This window comes from Sycon ciliatum, chromosome 8, assembly GCF_964019385.1.
Source record: "Sycon ciliatum chromosome 8, ocSycCili1.1, whole genome shotgun sequence".
Taxonomy (NCBI): domain Eukaryota; kingdom Metazoa; phylum Porifera; class Calcarea; order Leucosolenida; family Sycettidae; genus Sycon; species Sycon ciliatum.
The window spans coordinates 1495353-1519638 of record NC_088650.1 but is presented as its reverse complement, the minus strand read 5'-3'; the positions used below and the strand labels follow the sequence as shown (position 1 = coordinate 1519638).

Sequence of the window (24286 nt, the reverse complement as noted above, 5' to 3'; positions counted from 1 at the left end):
TGTATGTGTGTGTTGATGCGTTTGTTCTAGTTGTCCAGGTCTGTGTCGGTGTGTGGTTGTAGTAGTTAGTGTAATGGTTGTATAGCAATACTCATCACATTCTCTCTTTCTCTACAGTTACGACAGACTCCACTTCACGAGGCAGTCGACATGAACAACATCAACTTTGTCAAGGTGATGCTGTCACATGACAGTGACGGTGTCACCTTGGATACCACACTGCGTGACAGTGTAAGTATTTGATTGTGTGTTGTTGTGAAGTGAACAGTTTCTACTCGTCCTTCTCACCTGTAGCTGTCCAGTGTCCTGCCTCTCTCTCTCTGCCCCTCGCTCTCTCTCTGCCCCTCGCTCTCTCTCTCTCACACACAACTACCACAACTCTCCTCTCCTCTCCTCTTGTCAGAAATGTGTACCAGTTTTTACAATACCGTACTCGATGACATCATGCGTACAATATCGCCACGTGGTCATTTTCACTCTGTGGTTCAATTTTTGAAATCAGTTTGTGAAGGAGTAGAAGACTGTTTGATGGTGTTTGTTGGAACGAGTGAGGAGTGAAGGGTTGTTGTTATTGTAACGAGTACGCAGAAGACATGCTGTTGTTCCTGACGTGGAGCAGGCGCTGTGGACGCCTTCCTCTCGTCATGGATATTTTCGTTTGAGTAGAAATCTGTAAAAAATTCAAATTTGTCGAGGCATGAACTGGAGTTTTTACTGTGGATGCATGGAGTAGCAATGTTGCTGAGGAAGGAGAGACTTGTTCTGTACATGTAACTCGTCTTGTGGAGAGATTGATTTCGCTTCGTTGTAGATTATGTCCTTGGCCTTCGTTGTGTTTTCGTTTTTGTAAAATTGGAACGAATTTTCTCAAAAATGATTTTCTGTTGTTCCTGTGATGTGTTGCTGAGTTACTCAGGAAGGGAGAACAGCGTTGGACCTAGCCAGGCAAAAGAAGAATGAGGGATGTGTGCAGTTGCTGGTGGATCACGAGAGTGCGAAGGTATGTACAGTAGACTTGACTGTGAGTGACTGAATTTAGATGTACTGTGTGTCTACAGTAAACATTACAGCGTGTCGTACATTTGATTGGTTGAACTATGCAGTGACTAGGTGTCACGTGAGTCACGTGAGGTGCACCTACCACTAGGCCTAGCCCAAATTTGCTCGGGGCGCTTCGATATTTTGCCGGCAAATTTTGCCCGATCACTTTCCATATTTTGCTTGGCATTGCCTTTCGTTTCCGATATTTTGCTCCATTTTGCTCCTGCTTTGTGGCAAAAATGGCTTCGAATGAGCCGTCTACTTTGGTAAAAGTGGATGGTGACTCTGATGAGGAAAGCAAAACTTATAATGGTGTCAGTATTACGGATTTTGGAGCATGATTTCAAATTTATGTACCCCTGACAACCTGCACGAGCTATTTCAGCACGACGTTGGCCCAATGAAACCAACGAAATTTGAATAAAATTACCAAAACACACCCGGATCCTCTGCAAATTCGATATTTTGCTCGGAATTTGCCAGCAATTTCTTTTCGTTGGAAAATTCGATATTTTGCTGGAAGAATTGCCGGCAAATTTGGGCTAGGCCTACCTACCACCACCATGTCCTACATTTGTACAGCTGTCCATGAGATCAAGAGTACATAAACACGAGAGTGTGTAACTCCGCTTGGTCTGGCCATGGCGGAATGTTTTGTTTTGTTGACTTTTCTGGAGATGATGAGTCATACCGTACGAGGCATGTACTACGAGTCTGTGGGCGCGTGAGCTTGTACAGTTTTCATTTTCGCAAAAGTTTTTTGTCGTCTCTGAAACGAGAGCATCATTTGTGTTGGGGGGGGGGGGGGGGGGTGTAGGGGTGTGAGCCAAAATCACAACTCGACCGACACTGTACATTGTACTTGTACATGCATGCGATTATCGTCGTCCAGCATAGCAAGCTGCGTTCGTTTCAGAGTGGGGGGAGGGGTCCGAGTACGAAATAACGATATTGTCTCCATGGTCCTAGCCAGCCTGAGATTAAAGAGGGGGGGGGGGGCTGGGTGAACTATTAGGGACCATTAGCAAGCCGTGAAACGTCAACGGGGGTAATGAGTTCATCGTAACGCACGTGAAACACGGCGTGGTTGAGGATTAGCTTCTCGCGTTCCCAACCCGTCTACGCGAGTCGGCTGCTTTCCAGTTTCAAACAGTTTTCTGATATTTTTACTGGCTATTATTTTTTGCGAACTTTTCCTTGAGAACAATTCTCAGCCTGACTTTTTTTTACCCGAATGAAAGTGAAAGAAACCCCATGACAGCCACATCGCCGATGGATGGGTGCAGCAAAGGGTTGTGTTCACGAGGTCCATGCCAAAACATAAATGAGCGAGCAAGCTGAAGTTTGTCTTGAACAAGCATAAATTTTGGCACTGTGGTTACCCTCGATCCTGTTCTGTGTCATGTTAGTAACGGTTATGGCAAAATCAATGGTCCTACTGGTTGTTTGGTACGTTCCGCCATCGTATTTATTCCAACAAGAATGGGTGAGACATTCTTCGAAATTTGAAGAAAATAGCAAAGACCAAACGAGGCGCGATTTACGGTGCTATTCTCCGTATCATGGTTGAATTCGCACGTACTTGACTAAAACCCACTTGTTGCGGTCATGACGAGTAGACCCCTCCGAACTTGTCAAACACAAGTATGTTTCGCGTGCTCAGGACGGGACTCTAACCCAGCTCCCCCTTCGCGTTGCAGTTTCACGGCTTGCTAATGGTCCCTATCACATGGCATTGGCGGGTTTACGGGGGGGGGGGGGGGGGGGGGGCACGCTACCACCCCCCCCCCCCCTCAAAAAATTTCGACCTGGGTTTGAAAAAACACCAGGTTGCTACATGCACCATGTGCACAGGCGGTAGACTCTATGCGGTGGGAAGCAGCGTCCAAAACTAGTTGCACGGACCGTCGGTGTGTGAGCGGCATTGCACTGTGAAAGAAATGATCGACTCTGTACGAGCTCTATGCTTTTTTACAGATTCCAGGACACGCTCGGTGCGTCTTGAGAAAGGCGTGCAGTGATGTGCTGAACGCAGCGCTGCCCAAGTGGGACAAAAACAAAGCTTGTGATCGTCAAGCGCCTCTTTTCGCAACGGTGTACAACGTTGTTTTGAGGATGATCCCCTCCAGATTCGAATCGCGAATTGGTTGACTTGAAGACTTTTCTGCGAAGTCTCAGCGACATCCATGGACCAAAGAATACAAGCTCTGGCCAGCAGCAGCCTTGATGGATTTTTGCAAAGCGTTCTTGCGACGGCGCAATTCCTGTTCCAACAGGAAACAGTGGGAGTGATCAAGTCGTTGCCAGTCCAGTTCGGAACGAACTGACATTCCGCCCGACGCGGAGGTACCAGTACCGGTTGTCAGTGAGCAGCCAAAACATAATGAAGAACAGCATGATATGCTCCAATAAAAATTGGGCAAGGATGTACTGTACAAGTAACATGACTGATGATTGTACAATGTACAGTAGGTATCGGTTATAGCGTGGGTGTTTGAAAAACGACTTTCTATTCTTACTTGCAATATTTCTTGCTCGCGATAAGTCAAGTGTGACATATCAGATACATGTGCGCAGACACAGGATGGTCATCATACATACAACGTATCTCTGCTGTGCATGCGGGTGTTCATAGTCTCATACGCTTGCCATGTGGCTATGCAGCATGAGATACATGACAAGAACAGTTGAACCTGGCGCACTACAATGCAATGCGAGTCGGAGCAGAACTGCATTGGACAGATGTTATTACTACACTCATCTACAGGCGATACACTTTGTACCAATCTGGTATGTTTTGCTACACAAAGTCCATTCTTAAGCTGTGTTCACAACTGGCGCGTGTACGCGTGAAACCACGTGTTTGTGCGTATTTTGCTGGCTTTTGGGGCGCCATGCGTACGGAAACGCGTCGGAATGGAACTTCCAACATGTTGGAATTTTCAACGCGTATCATGCGCGTACCAGCGTACATGCCAGTCACCTTGATTGGCGGGGTCAAAAAATTAGTACTCGAAGGTGTCGCACGCACTAACTACGACTCGGATTGCTGTTTTTTTGTGAAAGCCTGAGCGCGCGTTTGGGCACGCATGAACCGCAAGCGTACCGCGTACACGCGCCAGTTGTGAACACAGCTTTAGGACCGATATATTCTACAATGCGATAACATTGCTTGTACTTCCTCCGCGTCATTAAAATTGTCGCTGCGCACATCGCAATGTTTGTGACTTGGCTCGTCTTAGTCAGACCGTCGGAATCGCTGTTTTCTGTGTTCGAGCATTGGTGCGACCCTTCCTGCGCAATCTCTACTTGTTACTGAAGCCGTGGTGGTCTCGGACTTTGTCGGAGCTCTCTTCCGCACCAAGCAAATTCATCGTGCTCCGCACTCTTTCGCCCCAGAGCGCATATCGTTTTTCTGGAGTTCGTGCCGTCCCATATCGTTCGCGTGGGTATTTATCAAGACTGCAAGCTCGGGTATAAGAATCCTGGTATCTCTCCTGAATACGAAATGCTGAAGTTGACGATTGCAGGAACAAAGTGTTCTAAAATTCCTAAAATGCGCTACTTGTGTCGCATGTTGCTACGAAGGTAGCAGGTCTGAAAACACCAACAAAATTAGCGAAGCGCTTGCCAAGGAAAGAAGTTGCGGAACTACTCACCCTATCCCGCTGGAAGATCGTTACAGTGTACTTGAAAAATGCTAGCTTGCCTTCATCGCCTGCCATCTGGAGGCATGGATCGCTTGAAAACGAAGTTTCTTTACCTGAATTTGAACGCACGTCTTGTTCAGCACATTGCTGAGTGCTGAAGGGCCTTCCCCAAACTCTGATGAAGACGTCGACCTTAGCTGCAAGTGCAGCGAAGCGGGAGGCCGCAAACTAAAGATTGGTCCGTCGACAATGCTCTGCCTCAATTCTAGCTGATTTTTTTCCCTTCGAGTGGACAAAATAAATTTGAAAAATCGCTCTGGGAAGCGACAATTTTAATGACGCGAAGAAGTAAGAATAAATGTTCACTTGAAACCCATGTTATGATTATGAAAATATGAGAGTTCATTCTTGTAAGTAGTATATTCTTTTACACGACCACGCTATAACCGATACGCACTGTAGTAACTGAGCATGAGATACTTTAATCTGTATAGTGTAGGTCTGGAAGAAATACCTGGCATGTAATCATTTTGTAATGTTGGATAGCTAGGTGCGTGACATACATCATTACAGTCATGTGCACCATGTCATCTCGACCGGCCACGACCCCCTCATCCAAATCCTCGACACGCCACTGCATGGTTGTGGATATATGGGGGGGGGGGATGGGGATGAATGCAGCACTCGACCTAAACTATATCCTATTCTGTGCCCCAAGCGCTAAATTTGGTGCCGGCCGGCTTTGTAGGGTACCACTGCATTTGATCAACCACACGCCAAGTGTATGTGGTAATTGGGACCATTTGCAAGCCGTGAAACGGCAAGACGAATTAGGAAACTGTGTTAGAATCCCATCCTGACCACGCGAAGAACACTGGTGTTTGATGAGTTCGGAGGGATCTACTCGTAATGACCACAACGAGTGGTTTTTTTAATCCAGTGCGTGCGATTTCAACAAGGATACGGAGAATGCACAGTAAATTGCGCCTGCTTTTGTGACTCTTCTCAAGTTTCCAAATGTTTCACGCACTCCTGTTTGAATAAAGTATGATGGTGAATATACGGTGTACGAAGGCAAGGCACTTTCTCACTAGACAAGTGATGTTTGCTAATACTTGGTCCGCCAAGTTACAATTGGCGCTTATCTTCGCACTAGATTTTTCGGTGTTCTGCCTGTGTCATACCGCATGGAACCACTGATTCACCATCCAAACATAACCACAGACCATTGCATCCGACAACATGGCAGCACAAACCACCACAGAAGTTGTGATCGGTTTGTTTGAATCTTTTTGACTGGAGCTGCCACCGACGTACACTTCCGTCACCGCAAGAAAAGGTTGCAACCTCCGCTCCAGTCCATAAAAAGCTAAAAAAGCGCATCGCTAACTTGAATTTGAGTACTCGCACTGTACAGCGCCTAGTGAAGAGGTATCACCAGCAAATCACCGACGAAGAAACTACAGATCATATCGACGTCTCCAGAATGCGAGATCAATCCGGCAAACACACTCTGAAGCTCACAGAGGACCTGGCAAAGGAGCTGATCAAAATAAACACCAACTCCTGAGGGAAACTCTCGTATAAACGACTTGCAGGGATCTCGCAGAAAAGAGCTACGCCTGCTCCAGAGTTAGTGCGACACTGGTGCAAGACGTTAGGTGCAGTACGCACAGGTGCTACATCAAGCAGAAGCTATCACTGCAGTACAAGCACCAGCGAGGGCAAACGAACGACCACCGATGCCAAGAACTCACACAACTGCCTGGCATTAGGCGTAACACCACACGCATACAATATGATGCCCGCTTGCACCCAAAAAAGTAATAAACCTAGAAGGCATGGCACCCCACTACGGAAGGTGTATTTGTACCCTCAGCATTATACCTATGCATAATCATATGATGCCGCCGCTACCTCATCAATTGCTCTACACGGTCCCAGTGTCTGCTCTAGGATGGTAGGACAGCCGGGTACACGTGTACCTGGCGCAACCATTTCAACCGGGTCGGAACCGGGTACACATATACCTGGCGCTGTCTCACCAGCCGAGTCACATGCTAACTGGTTGGTTGGTTTATTTTAATTCGGACAATAAACAGGAACCAGGCCCAATGATATAAAGGCGGATGGATAAGCCGCATTTAGAAAAGAGAGGACAGGAATTAGAAAATTACGAAAGAAGAAGAAGTATCTGACACATACAAGCCATGTAGTCAGTCCTTTCAAAGTTCGAAAGTGTAAAGTACCAACCGGGTCACAGTTGACCCGGTACTATATTTTCAACCGGGTCCAAGCGCCGCCCAACCGGGTGGATTACCAGGCTCACCCGGCGCTGGACCAGGGTACACGGTCCCGGTACAAGCTCGCCAAAACGCCCACACACACACACCGACACGCACAGTCGCACACACACACACACACACACACACACACCACCACCACCACCACCACCACCACCATGCACACACGCTCATAAGCACGCACCAGCGTTCTCTCGACCGCCTCGCATTCATGTGACAGAAAATATACGCCCGCAGACCACCACAAGCTGCTCGCGCGAGCCCACTTACCAATCACTAACACTGATACTGGCCTGGGAAAGCGCAAACGGTGGCCTTCAGTTACAGGTTAGCTCATTTTATTGGCTACTAGCCTGCCCGGCGTTGAGCCATGCATAATGCGCCTCCAGATCGCATCTGGTGCGTATGCACGTGCAAGCTGGGGATCCAAGCCATAGAGCACTTTCCTTTTGCCCGATTTATCTTGGTAGGACGCGTGATGGTTGTTGGCGCAAACTTGCACATCATTGTCAGCGAGCCTTTGAGCACATTACGTTTGTTGGCCAAGTTTCCCCAAAAAGAGAAGGGCCCAAGTAACACCGAACGAGGCGACGGTAGTAGACTGATGGTCAATCCAGGACAGGGTGGGTTGCCCACGCTATCAGCGAGCATACTGCAGTCCTGACGAGGCAATGTTATGTGCACAGCGTCAAGATATACCGCGTCTTATCACCACACCGAGGGGCCATCTCACTCTCGGCCAGTGAGCCATAGAGTTGACGCGGTCCGCCGCCGCGCGAATGAATTTGTTAATGAGGTGCTCAATGCAAACAAAACTAGACTCCAGAACAAAGCGTTGACCAGCGAGTTCATAGGCCGGTGGTGAGTGCGGAGCAAATGGAAGCTCAAGCCGTAATGCACTGATCGCGCCTCAAAAGGGGCAGGCATTTTTGTTCAACATATGCCTGACCGAAAGAATAGCACGGCAGGCACAGATACGTCGGCATGAATGCGTGCGTGCACACGGCAACATTGACTTGCCCCCGGCGGGGCAAGGGTAGGTAGTGAGTAATGACCGACCATATCAACAGAAAGCAATTTGCTGCCGCTATTCGATGTCACCCACAGGCAACGGTGGTGTCAGAACCTGCGGGGCTGGGTGCACCAATGCACCTTGTAGTGGGTAGTCAGAATTCGGAGGCATTGAAAACTGCTGTCCGTTGGTTACGTGGTATGTCGAATGTTCCCCACGGCACGCCCGCGCAGCAGCTGGGGCGTCTCGTCCCCTCAGCGGTAGCAACAGCTGCTCTGCCAACAGTGATCCGATGAACAAGTACCATCCCGACTGATAAATCGTCTTCCGGATGATCAGCTACGCTATCAAGTCTGCTCTTGAGACGCGGGGTGAATTCGGAACTACCCCCGAGGTTTCTGATACCTGTGGCCATGATTTCTAACGAACTGCTCTGGCCAAATTGCCAAGCGCAACGTCTGCGCAACTCGCGAACTGTGACATTACAATGATTCCCATGCGGTATGGCCCGCGTAGCGGATGGGCCATCTCCTCCGCCCAGCAGTAACAACCGCTGCTCTTTCAACACTGATACGACGAACATGTACGGTCCTGAACGACAACTGGGGTTAGGATGATGATGATGATGGGCGCGGCATAATTGCTGCACTAGCCCATATGTTGTAGTCTTTTGGACGCTGAGTCGACTGGTTTTGGTCCGAAAAGGCTGCGATGCAGCGTTCCTCCTTTATTCCCAATCGAACATGGTTGAACAAGCGGTCAAGTGCTCCTGCGTACACCAGTCACCTGGTCACCGTGCCTGCAGGGTACAACTTACTAGCCTGTTTGACCTTTTTTGGGTGCAGTCCTGTCACTCGAGTTGAACTCGAGTTGAACCTTGGTGTGAAAGTTGTCGCCTGCTGGCGTGGTGACCAGGTGATTTGGGCAACCAGGAGCACGTGACCGCTTGTTCAACCACGTTCGATTGGGAATAAAGGAGGAACGCTGCATCGCAGCATTTTCGGACCAAAACCAGTCGACTCAGCGTCCAAAAGACTACAACATAATTATGGGCCAATCGCCGTCATCCGTGCTTTTATAAGAACGAAATGGCGCTTTTAGTGACATTTTGCATACAAATCCCCATCTAGTAGGGCGCAGTCACCCAGTTTCGGTGGAAGTGCGCGAGTTCGATTGGGATTCAAGTAGGAAGGGAGCGTCTCAGCTTTCTCGGATCAAGACCATTCGACTGAGCACCCCGAAGACTACAACTGGTGAAATTTTGATTTTTGCCTCAACTTCCCCTTTAAGCCTAAAGTCAAATTTTCACCATTTGTAGTCTTCGGGGTGCTGAGTCGAATGGTCTTTTGTTCGAGGAAGCCGAGACACTCCCTTCCTCCTTTTTTTCCCAATCGAACTCGCGCACTTCCACCGAAACTGGGTGACGGTGCCCTACTAGATGGGGATTTACATACAGAATGCCACTAAAAGCGCCATTTCGTTCTTGTACAAGCACAGATGACCGCGGTTGGCCCATATGTTGTAATCTTTCGGACACTGAGTCGACTGGTTTTGATCCGAGAAAGCTGCAATGCGGGCAGTTCGGCCAGTATTCCCAATCAAACATAGTTGAATAAGCGGTCACGTGCTCTTGCGTACACAAGTCACCTGGTCACCGTGCCTGCAGGGTACAACTTACAGCCTATTTGGGCGTGTACCTGTCACTCGAGTTGAACCGTGTTGAACCTTGGTGTGAACAGGCGAAGCGCCAGCACCGAAAAAGAGCCCTAAAAGTTGCACTTTTATTTTCCAAATCCGACCCCAGGCCCGGGAAATTTGAAACTCAGCTCAATATCGCCAAAAAGAGACTATTTTATCCCTTGCTCACAAGAGCTTCCCTGGTGGTATCGTCTTGTTCCGAGGCAATGTTTGGGAAGGTGCGGGCATTAGCTGCCCTAAGTTTCGCGGAAAGCTCCAAGCGACATCATTTTCCTCGCTTTCTCGCCAGAGTTTTCAAGACCGACGCAACTCGTCGTCAAAAAGTACTCAGCGTGGATTTCGTGCCGAATTCCGCCCCAAACAATTTAGGCTGACCTCTCGCCACCAATCGAACCCACTGATATGTATCTACCTATACACGAGCAATGGTTTGAGCCCAAAGAAGGACAACTTCACAACGAGCACACTTTCTGAGGGTAATATTTTCTATGTATATCAGTATTAGAACACCATCAAGACGACAATTTGACCAGCAGAAAGACATAAAGTTGCACTACAAATACAGCAGCTGTATAAACATTAATAATTGAACAGAAAACTATGTAACTGGATCCCACCAAAAACAGTAAAGTATCCCAAATAGTATGCGCATACACATATACATGAAGGAAGGCTATGTTGCCACCATACATTGGCTACGCACACGGACATAATTCTGGAGAGCTGAGCATCAGCGTGCGCACACACACACCCCCACACACACATCTGCATGCACGCGCGCACACCCACACATGCGCATGCACACGCGCGCGCGCGCGCGCGCACACACACACACACACACACAAACATATACACATGCACGTGCGCACACACACCTGCCCTGTGCTGTCGAGCCACTGCCACAAGGGTTGCGTGGGCCTCGAAGGCACCGGAGAGAGAATAGGAGAACGCAGTCCCATAGATACACACACACGCGCACACACACACACACATGTACACAACACGTGCAAGTACACACGTGGCAGCTTACTACAAGAGAATCAGACAAGTTCACATGTGGGCATGAACTGTATTCACAATTGGTCATACTGTCTTGGGCATATGAGGGAGGAGCAGGAGAGTGAGTACGTGACTCAGACACAATGCGCTTCGACATGCTAGCACATGCACCGGTTTCGGACAGTGGCAGAACGTGACGGAAAGAGAGAGAGAGAGAGAGAGAGAGAGAGAGAGAGAGAGAGAGAGCACCAGCGTTCCAGCTCAAGCTCCAAATTTCTAGTTGCTTCTCCTGGTCACAGTAAACACAGAATAGGGCTCAGGCAATGCCGAGGAAGTGCTTGTACTTGGTGCAGTGTCGTGAGCAGGATAAACTTCCAACATCTCTACACAGTGTAGCTCTTCAGGCGCACACGAAGACTCAGAAACCGGAATATACTTTACATGATGATTGAAAGTCCAGCAGCACAACAAAACTTCCAAGGACTGGTTTGGCACTAGCTTCCGTCTCATTGGCATGTGCCCAGCCAGTTTTGGAAAGAAAGAGTAGACGTTCATTCCTCGTTCAACCTGCAATGAACTGGAGACAACACAAACCAACAAGACGACGATGGTTGTCATCAGCTCATGTGTTCACCACCGCAGTGCTACCATTCACTTTCCTGCTCCAAATGCACTACCAGGCTGCATGGTACTACTGTCGTGGACATGGAAATCAGGTCGCACGTATAGCGGCCCCAGGGCGCCGGCCATGCAGCCGTAGCACGGTTTATCATGCACTGCTGATGGTCGCATTGGATCAACATGTGCACTGCATGCAACGTTCTGTACGCGCTGAGGGCGCCGGCCCCGGTCAATCAACTGGATTTCCATGTCCGCGACAGTACGATGTGTCGATAATAGTGTCGATAATAGACCGTGATTGCATTTTCCAATGATTAGGACTGGTATTATTTCTATTATTCACACTTAGAAAGAAAACAAGGGGCAAAATTTGATATGGATTATGTGGTTGTTGGCTATGTCACCATTTGAAAGAGGGTTGCAACCGTGATAGCACTGTAACATGAGTTTAAACCTACGTATTGCATGGTATACTCAACAGTTGGCGAGCAGAGAATTTCGTGCCGAATTCCGCCCCAAGGTTGTGCACAGCAAACAACTTGATATATCATTAGCCCTACCCTTGTGCTATACGTACCCGTTGTGCCGATCGAGCCTGAGCCCTCTACTCGACTCCACGGTCCAATGACATTCGGTCATCATGGCCAAATTCAAGTCACTCAAGTGTTGAGAAGTGTCTACGTCGTCGCACACGGCATGTGTCGACATACAAAAATATGTACACGATAGAGAAAGAACAACTGAAGAGCAACCAACTGGTTTCAGCATTCTCCTTCAAAGGATAGGTCGGTGGCAGAGGACCAAAGCCGGACAATAGTTGGAAATTCTCAGCGTTGAATTTCTACAGGCTGTAGATACCTGGAAAAGCTCGATTTCCCGCCACGGAAAATAAAAAAGTCTTGATTTGGGGTGCTGGCGCTTCGGCTGTGAAAGTTGTAACCTGCAGGTACGGTGACCAGGTCACTCGTGCACGCATGAGCACGTGACCCCTTACTCAAGCCAGTCAACTCAGCGTCCGAAAGACAACATCATATGGGCCAATCGCGGTCATCTGTGCTTTTATAAGAACGAAATGGCGCTTTTAGTGACATTTTGCATACAAATCCCCATCTAGTGGGGCGCAGTCACCCAGTTTCGGTGGAAGTGCGCGAGTTCGATTGGGAAAAAAAGGAGGAAGGGAGCGTCTCAGGTTCCTCGGAACAAGACCATTCGACTGAGCACCCCGAAGACTACAAATGGTGCAAATTTGATTTTAGGCTTAACTTCCCCTTAAATTGCGGCTTATGTTCGGGGAAAAACGATACAAACTATTTGAGAAGAGAGAGAGAGAGAGAGAGAGAGAGAGAGAGAGAGAGAGAGAGAGAGAGAGAGAGAGAGAGAGAGAGAGAGAGAGAGAGGAGAGAGAGAGAGGAGAGAGAGAGAGGAGAGAGAGAGGAGAGAGAGAGAGAGAGAGAGAGAGAGAGAGAGAAAAAGAGAGTGTTTCACACATATGTGTGATTTTTCCTGTTTTTTTCTGATTCTCTATGAAGGAGGCCAAACAGCAGCAGCAAGCAGGTATGTGACAAATCAATTCTCAAACTTCTTCCCCTCAAATTGCGTTAAGTTTGAGTTCAATGGCATGACTTTATTTCAAACAAGTTTTTTTGCAGGTTCAGTTGCATGTATAGCATGCTTTGTCCTGTATTTTATTTCTGTAAGATATGTTTATACTCGACCCGACGCTAACCGAGCATCATTATCACCACCAACACAATCACCATCACCATTACCAACACCATCACCAACACCACCACCAACACCATCACCAACACTACCACCAACACCACCATCACCATCACCACCACCACCATCAACACCACCATCACCAACACCATCACCACCACCACCACCATCACCACCATCACCTCACCATCGCCACCACTACTGCCACAAGCATGGTTACAGGTTGTTAAGAGAGCATGTCTGAGAAAACCAGAAAAGCTGGGCTGGGCCATCTCTCCGACTTGCTCAAATTTTCTGCAACAACCATGCGAAAGGGCTCGTTGCATAACTTACGGACACCTTGGAACTGGGGACCACCTCGACATGGGCCCAAAATACGACTGAATTTTGGGTCCAAAAATGAGCATTTGTACAGCATACACAATGGAGCTAGGAACAAACCACCACCAGGCCAACTTTACCTCACCTGAATAGTCTTCACATCACCACATAGAGCCATGGCTACATCCAGGAAAGCAATGGCCATCACCTCCAAATATCACTAAATTGCATAGCTAAAATAGCCACATTTCAAGGGCCATAGGGGAACCATTTACGGCATCTATTTTCCTGAAGGACAGTGGACTATCTCCACTACCAACCAGGACATGTCTCGTAAAAAGTGTTCCACGTTTTCTGGAAATAGACAAATTTGAATATTTTCACTTCACCACATTGCAACATTGCCAATTTCCTACCCGACGACGGAAAGCGCTTTCTCAAGCTCCAACACCAGGCACCACTAGCAGCAAAGCTCTGCAAAAAATATTGCACAAATCTTGATCAAATGCGTCGATCTGCAATGCCACGCGGTGGTCGGCGCACGGCCAGTTTCAGGACGCAAAATATCGTGCTTTGATCGCAGAAATCGAGATTTGTGCAATATTTTTTGCACTTCTGCAGAGCTTTGCTGCTAGTGAAATTCGAGTCATTCAGGGAAGGAAGTGCTTGTTGTTTGGTGTGACAAGGGCTGTCAGTTCAAATTTCTTGTCAGACTCGGTAGAGGTGACTACGCTGCAGTGTTTGGCGTGCTGGCGTCTGGAGCGGTGCCTAGTGTTGGAGCTCGAGGAGCTTTCCGTCGTCGGGTAGGAAATTGGCAATGTTGCAATGTGGTGAAGTGATCATATTCAAATTTGTTTATTTCCAGAAAACAAGGAACACTTTTTACGAGACTTGTCCTGGGTGGTAGTGGAGATAGTCCACTGTCCTGCAGTGCATGGTTCAGGAAAATAGACGCCGTAAATGGTTCCCCCTATGGCCATTGAAATGTGGCTATTTTAGCGATGCAATTTAGTGATATTTAGAGGTGATGGCAATTGCTTTCCTGGATGTAGCCATGGCTCTATGTGGTGGTGATGTGAAAACTACTCAGGTGAGGTAAACTTGGCCTGATGGTGGTTTGTTCTTAGCTCCATTGTGTACGCTGTACCAGTGCTCATTTTTGGACCCAAAATTCAGTCGTATTTTGGGCCATGTCGAGGCGGTCCCCAGCTCCAAGGTGTCCGTAAGTTATGCAACGAGCCCTTTCGCATGGTTGTTGTAGACCCCAAAGGAATCCTACTTGTAAAATTTGAGCGAAATCGGAGCCAAGCTTTTCTGGTTTTCTCAGACATGCTCTCTTAAACTGAGCAAGAAGTTGCAAAGTATTTTGTTGTGTGAGTCATATACTTGTAAGTATAATTTGAATGTTTTGTTCAATTTGTATACACCTTGTAGGAATGGAGCCCCTGTTGATTGTTCCAGAGCGTAAACTCAGCGTACCCATCATACGCATCATTCTGCTTGGCGAGACTGATGTTGGCAAGACATCGTTGGCACTCTCACTGTCCAAAAAGAAGATAGAAAGACGTGAGAACAACACCAGTACAATGGGGGTGGATATGAGCACGGTTGTCATCGGTGATGATAGTAACGACGTCCAAGAAGTGATAACCGGTACAGGCAGTGACGAAGCGCTAATTCGTCAGGTGGCAACCTTGATTCGTCAAGGTAGCAGACTGCAGCCAGAATCCTGTAGTTCACCAAACAGTTGCCCATCCACACTCTCACCCAGCACTGCCAGCAGCAACAACAGCAACAACAGCAACAGCAGCTCAGTGCATGTACACGGAGACGTACTGGAAGCAATCACCTCTAGAGTAACATCAGAGCAGTATGTACGTGATCTGAGTCATCTCATTGCCAACAACTCTATGAAGGTGCTCAGAATCTGGGATACAGCCGGACAAGACTGCTTCCGTGTCCTGCATCACATGACGTTTGGTGCTGAACGTACCTCGTACGTTATTGTCTATAATGCCAAGCGCTCTATCAAAGAAGTAGCAGATGAGAGTAATGTAAGTTTGCCATGACTAAAATAATGATTTTTTATGAATTTAATGCTGGGGGGAGGGGGGGGGGAGGGAAGGAAGTTTGTATTTCTATTTAATTGTGTCATTCTCCATGGACAGTATTTTTAAACGTTTGTCAGTTTGATGCTGAGCACCAGGAGTGCAGAAACTGCCGAGTATTCAACTTTGCAGATTGGTTCAATCACCTGGCACTGTCCACATTTACTTAGCCATGAACTGACTTATCAGCTGAGACATTGCATCATTATTGATCTGCCACGGTTCCCAACTTCCCAATCCGATTTTCTCTTAGATTTCGGCTACAGTTTTAGGCGTGATGCTTCGCGCACAAGCATTGCTTTTGAACCTCCCATCACACACATGAAATCATTGCTCCTAAGCCTTAGGAAATCTCCAATCCAGTCAGCTAGATTTTCATTTCACAGTGTAATGGAGTCAGCATACCATGAAGGGCAAACATAGCTTGGAGATCAGAGTTGCACACACTTGGGCTGATGTAGTCTTGGTTGCATTGATTCATTTTCCTCACGTCATGCACCGCTCATTGAAATACTGATCTATATGCCGTGTTTTCATGGACCAGTATTGTTGATCAATTGCTTGGATTGGCAAGTGCAGATCTGCATCATCGCCTATTGACTTCTTCCTGGTGAACCATGGCCATTTTGTAGTTGTTGTATACGCATTTCTTCAACCTATTCACATTGTCCTTTGGTTTTGTCGTTGCTGCGTGTGGTGCGTGTGTTTGTTCTTCATGCTGATTTCAGGTTCGTGTGCACGGTGAACACCGTCCATACGCTGGCGCTCTCCCTGGCCAACCGAGCTTGGCATACGTGCATGATGCCCTTGAAACTATTCACAACAACTTGCCGGATGGATGCAGTTGTCGTGTGTTTCTTGCCGGTTGTCACATTGATGAGCGCCAGACCCATTTTGCTGCTGCTGCTGCTGCTGCTGATGTTACACGTTCAGCAACTTTCAATGCTGAGCTTGATAAGGAACGAGACGATATCATTCAGAGCATCGCCTGTCAACCATTCAAGCACCTGCTGAAAAAGGAAGACATCTTCTTCATTGACAACACCGTCTCAGGGCAAGAAGGCGTTGCGGAGGACAATCAGCTGATTGCTTTGCGCCAAGAACTCTGCATGCAGAGTCAGCAACAAGATTCCATTCCCATGTCTCGTCTCCTGGAAACGCTGTCAATCATGGAACTCTCTGTGCATCCGGATCTGCGTGCTCCGTGGATACCACGCCATAAAGTGGAGGAAATGCTGCGTCGTGTGAACCCAAATCCAGCCGAATCCGTTGATGACATGCTGGCTTTTCAACATTCGTCTGGCACTGCCCTGTACTATCCAGACAGTGAACAACTGCGAGAGAACATTGTCATCAAAGTTACCGATGTCATGAAGCTTTCCGCCGCTCTCCTTCAGCCATGTGTCACCAGGAATGACCTCGGAGATGAGCATGTATCGCTTGATGATATTCAGCGCTTGCACCGAGGTCTTCTGTCTGACAAAGTGGCGTTGTGTTTGTGGAAGAAGTTCTGTCCACACCTCCATCCGCTCATGCTGCACAGAGAGAGTCGCAACTTCTATTTTCGTCTGATGGCTAGGTTGGACATTCTGTGCCAAGCTGGTAAGGTGCACTCACATGAAGAAGATGGTGATGTTGGCGATGCCCTCTTTTTCATGCCAGCAGCTGCTGCAGCTGAGAAGCTTTCCAGCCCTCGTGGAGCGACTTCCGAAGAAATGATCCTTTCTTCGAAAGATGGATGCCACTTTCCTCATTCAACGTTCCTGAGGCTTGCAACATCCTGTCTCTCACATTACAATACCCACCATGGAACGCACAATGACGCATCGTGGGCCAACACCGCACTTTCTAAATGTGCAATGCGTCTGCCCTTGCCTGACAAGAAGTGGCTTGTACTCCGGTACATGAAGTGTGGTATCGGCCTGCGTGTGGAAGCGAATAGTCTGCGCTATAAGTTCCGTGAAGGCCATGGTGTTGCTGTTCTGGACATGGTGCACAAGCAGTTAGAAAGCGTTCTCACACTGGCAAATAAACATCTCAAGTTGAAGGTGAGACATGAGAACATGTTGATGTCTGTCTTCTATCCTGTTCACTTCTTTCTATTGGTTGCCGTCAGTCTTCATTTTTTTGTCACAATTCCCTCCTCTTCTCTCCTAACCTCTCCTTTCTTCCCAACCCCTCACAAACACTTCCTCTAGTGTTCCCACTGTTGTTCTCGGCCTCACACATGCATTTCTTGAGTTGTGTTTCATTCGGGTCATTGGCTGTTTATCTATCATCATTAGAATTTCGTAGAGTAGTATATATTTTTGGGATGGGGGTGAGGCGAGGACTTGCCTTTCGATGAGTTCTGTTGAAACTGACTGATTGTCTGGTGTTGTGTTACTTGTGTGATCTGTTGATGTGTGGTGTTCAGGAGCTGGTGAAGTGTGGCTGTGGCACAATGAACCAACATGTACTATGTACCCTGCATGGTCGTGCTGAGTGCTGCAGGACAACGCCTGGCACAGCCGCAACAGCAGCAGCTCAGAGTAGAAGCAACGCCGCTGCCACTTGTTTCCACACGGTTGTTTCTGTGGAGCTTGGCAGTGTGCCCATGTGCCCAGCAGCTTACTACGAAGGTCACCATGCTGCCCAGAGCCTTCCAGAAGGTGCACTTCAATTTTGGAAGGCGTGGAAGCAAGTAAGAGATGATGTTTTGCCGCCGCTGAAACTTTTTTGTTGCATATCTGTATTGCTGTAAGCCAATGGAGGTAATTTTGGAGTGTCATATTGATAGCCTTTTCAATACGGAGTGTATTATCTATGCTGAGGAGCAGTGCCTGTGCTAGTACCATGGTTATTTGGATGTCTGCTTGTGACTGACAAAGACTAGAGCTGAAAGTAGTCATCAGCCGACAGCAATGCTCTCATTTGTCTGTGGTTAGTCAAGTTCACAATAATTATTGATAAATTGGACCATTGAATTCAAGTTGACTTACTGCTCTCTTTGTGTGTGTGTGTGTGTGCATGTCGGCGAGCGTGTGTGTGTGGGTGCGGGTGTGTGGGTGTGGGTGTGTGGGTGTGGGTGTGCTTGCTTGTGTTTGCTTGTGTCTGTATGTGCATTCACTTTGACAGAACGAGGAATACTGCATTGTTCTTGCATCTAATTCCTCGTCTTGCTCTCCCCAAGCACCAGCAACACTGGTAGCAGCAGCTGCAGCTCCAGCACGAGTAGCACCTTCAGCAGTATCAGCAGTGACATCACTGTTAGCAGCCTCTGCAGCAGCTTCCGCAGCAGTAGCATCTCCAATAGCAGCATCACTGTTCGCAGCAACAGCATCAGCACCTTCACCAGTATCATCAGCATCACCTTCAGTAGCATCACCTTCAGTAGCATCACCTTCAGTAGCATCACCTTCAGTAGCAGCACCTCCGGTAGCATCTGCAGCTGCATCAGCAATGACTACAGGTATGTATCTGACATGGTGTTCATAGTGTATTTTAGATACACATTTGACCAATTTAGCACAATAATAATTAATGATAAACAGTCACTTTTCCAGCGTCAGCACTTTGAATAGGACTAATGACTAGCTAGATCTTTGCCGGGAAAAGGTTTTTCTCATGAATGCCTCCAGGGCCTATTACTTACTGGAAATGGCTGTAAACACAGCCGACACGTCATAGAATTGCTATGGTGTCGCTGTCATATTTTGTCGCCCTGAAGCGAACATCGTCCGTGGAACAGGTGGAGGGGGGAGGGGGGGGGGGGGCGAAAATCATAACTTGGCCAGCAAACTGTGTTCATTTTGGAGGAGTGAGGGGTCCGTCCGAGTACGAAATGAACCATGTTCGTTTCAGTGGCGACAATATACTTCTGCAACAAACCGTGTGTGCGTGCCCACATGTGTGTGTGTGTGTGTGTGTGTGTGTGTGTGTGTTTGTGTGTGTGCCTGTGCATGTCTCTTGGCCACTCCAATGGCACGTCGTCTGTTGCCTTGCAGCAGGAGCCTGTACCAGTGTGGACAGTAGAAGCGGTGGTCACGGTGCTCGTGGAAGCGGTCATCACAGCGCTGGTGGAAGCGGTGTTCACGACGCTGAATTCATGTCACTTGGTGCCATTGGGTTAGTGAAGGCTTTCCTCGCAGGTTTATATAAATAGGTCAAATACGTCGCCTTGGAGCTGACCAATCAGCCGCTTTCATTAACGAAGCGTTCAGGGTAATGGAAACACTGACAATACGCTGCCTGCATATTTAGCGAGGGGATCTGTTTGATGACATAATGCTGCATCGCATTTCCAGGCTCTACTGTCCACGGGGGGGGGGGGGGCAGGCACTCTCCACGTGGGGGGGGGGGGGCAGGCACTGTCCACTGGGGGGGGGGGGGGGGGGGGGGTAGGCACACTATTGTCCACTGGGGGGGGGGGGGGGACTCTACCGTGTCCACTGGGGGGGGGGGGGGGGGGGGCTCTACCGTGTCCACTGGGGGGGGGGGGCTCTCCTGTCCACCGAGGGAGGCTCTTCTGTTTCGACCCTACATAGAACGTGGACCTGTTTCTAGTTTTTTCGTTTTGTTTTGTGCTTTTTTGTTCTGTATGCCACTCTGCCCTGCAGTGGAAAGACACTTGATCAGATTGCCGACTGGCATGCGTTTGTTAGCTCGATTGAACCGTTCATCGGTGGAGAGGAGGAAGGCGACGAGAGAGGTTGGTTGCTTTTGGACACCGTGATTCATGTGTATTTCAATAATGCCGGGTGGTGAATATATTTTCTCCAGCAAGGACACGGCAGAGTTTTAGCCGTGTGTATGTAGCGAATTATGAGTAAACGTAGTTTGAAGTAGTTCTAGGGTCAATCAACCTTATTCTCTCGGAGTGTAGGAGCCATTCGATTGCGGGCGATTTTCAGAGAAAATGAGCGTGAGGCTGGTGGCCTAAATTTCCTTTGTATTTGAACATTCTCGGTGACGTCCGAATATACTAATGGTGCGGTTCAACCAGGTGAAAATATTTTCAGAGCCAGTGAGTTCCCCTGAGCTGCTTGAATTGTTTTGCAATACCCTCTTGTCACTGTATGCACGTGTATGTGTAGACTTTGATGAGGAGGTGATGTCCTTGTACATTGGTTTTCAGTGGCGTGTCCAGGATTTGGCTGGGGGGGGGGGGGGGGTGCGGCCGGGATGGGGTGGGGGTAGATGACATCATGCTACTGTCCCAGGTCAGCCATTTAGAAAACCGATGTCAAGGAGCCGTAAATCTCACACACCACGAGCAGTATTTACGCAGCAACATTGTACATTGGGCCACCCAGAATTAATTCGTTGTTTCGGGTCACCCGACTGACCGTCTTTTCTTCACCCGACCGCAATTTTTTTATAGTGCATGCAAATGTACTATCATGTACATGACTAGACTATGTACAACATGGTACACACACGACCCTAATAATAGCAGTCCAGACATCGACCTCAGAAGCAGCCAAATGACAGGATGCAGCGCTTGGTGACGATCTTGTCTTCTATCTCCGATCCGCAATCGGTCCTGAAACAGCATCAGCTCCACCACCGCGTCGCTCATTGACAGAAGTTTTCAAGTTGAGAGCTGCTCGTCAGACTCGTTTGCCAGCGAGGCCAAGATCTGGTCCTGGAGGGGACCTGGATCTGATGGGACAATGGCTGCGCTGGATCGTCCACAGTCAGATTTGATCGACTGACTTGATGGACAGAAGCTATTCGATATGTACAACTGCACAATCATGTATGCACATGGCCGTTACCAAAATAAAAAATAAAATAAAAAATAAACCCGACCGACCGACCCTGGCCTTGTACAGTTCAAATAATTTAATTTGCCGTTATATGAGCGAATCAACTGCAATTTATGCGAGTCCAACAATTTCTCACCGCTCAAAGCATCCTTTACATAGGCAGTGGTACTACAGTGCTGGAAACTGAAATCCGACCCCCTGTCACCCCCTGGGCCACTTCATCACTACCACTGTTTCCTGTTGGAGTGGCAGCAGGAGTTGTGCCGCCCCAGGAACGCTTTGCAAAAAATCCATCCAGCCTCTGCTGGCTAGAGCTTGGCCTTTTGGGATGTCGCTGAGACATCGAAGAAAAGTCTTCGAGTCAACCAAAACACGATTCGAACGAGGATGATCGCCTGAGCTATCGGCATTCGAATCGTGTTTTGGTTGACTGGAAGACTTTTCTTCGATGTTTGTACGTTGAAGACGCGTCAAGCGCGTCCCAGCAGGGATCACACTGTACAACAGTACAGTGTACACACTCAGGTCACCGACCGTGCAGCGTGTTTCTGTAGCCGGCCGTGCATGCTCACTGTACTCTGTAGACTGTGCATGTGGTGTGGACAATCAACACCAGCTCGAGCACCGACGTCCGTAGCGTGCAACCGCTTTTGGACGGTCCATCTGATCGTTTCAGGCCGCGCGCACCCCCAGCCTAGTCTAGCTAGCCCTGCGCCCTGTCTTCTATTTTTCGAAACCTAGGTCGAAACTTTTAGGGGGGGGGGGCACCCCCCCCCCCCCCCTAAACCCGCCACTGGTTTTTAACCAGTGTTCCTATTGAAGTCATGTCCCCTAAGAGTGGTTTGTTTGTTCGTTTGTTTAGCTTTATTTTACTTCACCAGAAGCACAGGCAAAATCTGCCTTCTCACTGGGCGTATTGCCACAGTTCTCGCAAAATGATGAAGGTGGTGGTATAAGAAAAGGAAGAAGAGGAAAATACAATCATGAACAAGGCACAAAGAGAAGACGGAAACAAATCAATGAGGGAGTGGTACTGACTCCCGAGTACATTTTTTGGTTTTATTGCCACGACTTGCCTTGGCAACCCATCAAGTGCAGCATCAGCTGCAATGGTTATACGTAACCAAGTCGACTCCACTGCTTGATGCAGGTTGTTGTCAACTTGTTGTGTGCACTGGTGTTCTACCTCTGTGGTTCATGACTGGGGAACGGATAAGCACACCTCCGCAATCTTTTAACCCTTTTTACCGGCAGCACCGCACTTGAATGAGTCGTAAACGACGCATTCGACAGGCATACTAAAACCATAGCTGGTATGACAGGAAGCATGAGCCCAGTACCAGTACCAGTATCAGTACCAGTATCAGTACCAGTACCAGTACCAGTACCAGTACCAGTACCAGTATCAGTACCAGTACCAGTACCAGTACCAGTACCAGTACCAGTATCAGTACCAGTATCAGTATCAGTATCAGTATCAGTATCAGTATCAGTACCAGTACCAGTACCAGTACCAGTACCAGTACCAGTACCAGTATCAGTATCAGTATCAGTATCAGTATCAGTATCAGTACCAGTACCAGTACCAGTACCAGTATCAGTATCAGTACCAGTACCAGTACCAGTATCAGTATCAGTATCAGTATCAGTACCAGTATCAGTACCAGTATCAGTATCAGTACCAGTACCAGTATCAGTACCAGTATCAGTATCAGTACCAGTACCAGTACCAGTATCAGTACCAGTATCAGTATCAGTACCAGTACCAGTACCAGTACCAGTATCAGTATCAGTACCAGTATCAGTACCAGTATCAGTACCAGTACCAGTACCAGTATCAGTATCAGTACCAGTATCAGTACCAGTATCAGTACCAGTACCAGTACCAGTACCAGTATCAGTACCAGTACCAGTACCAGTACCAGTATCAGTACCAGTACCAGTACCAGTACCAGTACCAGTATCAGTACCAGTACCAGTACCAGTACCAGTACCAGTACCAGTATCAGTACCAGTATCAGTATCAGTATCAGTATCAGTATCAGTATCAGTACCAGTACCAGTACCAGTACCAGTACCAGTATCAGTATCAGTATCAGTATCAGTATCAGTATCAGTACCAGTACCAGTACCAGTACCAGTATCAGTATCAGTACCAGTACCAGTACCAGTATCAGTATCAGTATCAGTATCAGTACCAGTATCAGTACCAGTATCAGTATCAGTACCAGTACCAGTATCAGTACCAGTATCAGTATCAGTACCAGTACCAGTACCAGTATCAGTACCAGTATCAGTATCAGTACCAGTACCAGTACCAGTACCAGTATCAGTATCAGTACCAGTATCAGTACCAGTATCAGTACCAGTACCAGTACCAGTATCAGTATCAGTACCAGTACCAGTATCAGTACCAGTATCAGTATCAGTATCAGTATCAGTATCAGTATCAGTACCAGTATCAGTATCAGTACCAGTACCAGTACCAGTATCAGTACCAGTACCAGTACCAGTACCAGTACCAGTACCAGTATCAGTACCAGTACCAGTACCAGTACCAGTATCAGTACCAGTACCAGTACCAGTATCAGTATCAGTATCAGTATCAGTATCAGTACCAGTATCAGTATCAGTACCAGTACCAGTATCAGTATCAGTATCAGTATCAGTACCAGTATCAGTACCAGTACCAGTACCAGTACCAGTATCAGTACCAGTATCAGTACCAGTACCAGTACCAGTATCAGTACCAGTATCAGTACCAGTACCAGTACCAGTACCAGTACCAGTACCAGTACCAGTACCAGTACCAGTACCAGTATCAGTACCAGTATCAGTATCAGTATCAGTACCAGTATCAGTATCAGTACCAGTACCAGTACCAGTACCAGTATCAGTATCAGTACCAGTATCAGTACCAGTACCAGTACCAGTACCAGTATCAGTACCAGTACCAGTATCAGTATCAGTATCAGTACCAGTACCAGTACCAGTACCAGTACCAGTACCAGTATCAGTACCAGTATCAGTACCAGTACCAGTACCAGTATCAGTACCAGTA

General features: G+C 47.9%; 1 protein-coding gene across 1 annotated transcript in view; it reads left to right on the top strand.

Annotated features, from left to right (window-relative positions):
- LOC135823464 (uncharacterized) overlaps positions 1–24286 on the top strand; it is a 35639-nt gene that overhangs the window by 3998 nt on the left and 7355 nt on the right. The window contains exons 5-13 of the mRNA XM_065336312.1: positions 118–231; positions 917–1000; positions 12854–12878; positions 14802–15421; positions 16204–17523; positions 17892–18158; positions 18593–18926; positions 19462–19582; positions 20074–20165. Coding sequence (XP_065192384.1) covers positions 118–231; positions 917–1000; positions 12854–12878; positions 14802–15421; positions 16204–17523; positions 17892–18158; positions 18593–18926; positions 19462–19582; positions 20074–20165 — 2977 coding nt within the window. The remainder of the gene's footprint in view (positions 1–117; positions 232–916; positions 1001–12853; positions 12879–14801; positions 15422–16203; positions 17524–17891; positions 18159–18592; positions 18927–19461; positions 19583–20073; positions 20166–24286) is intronic.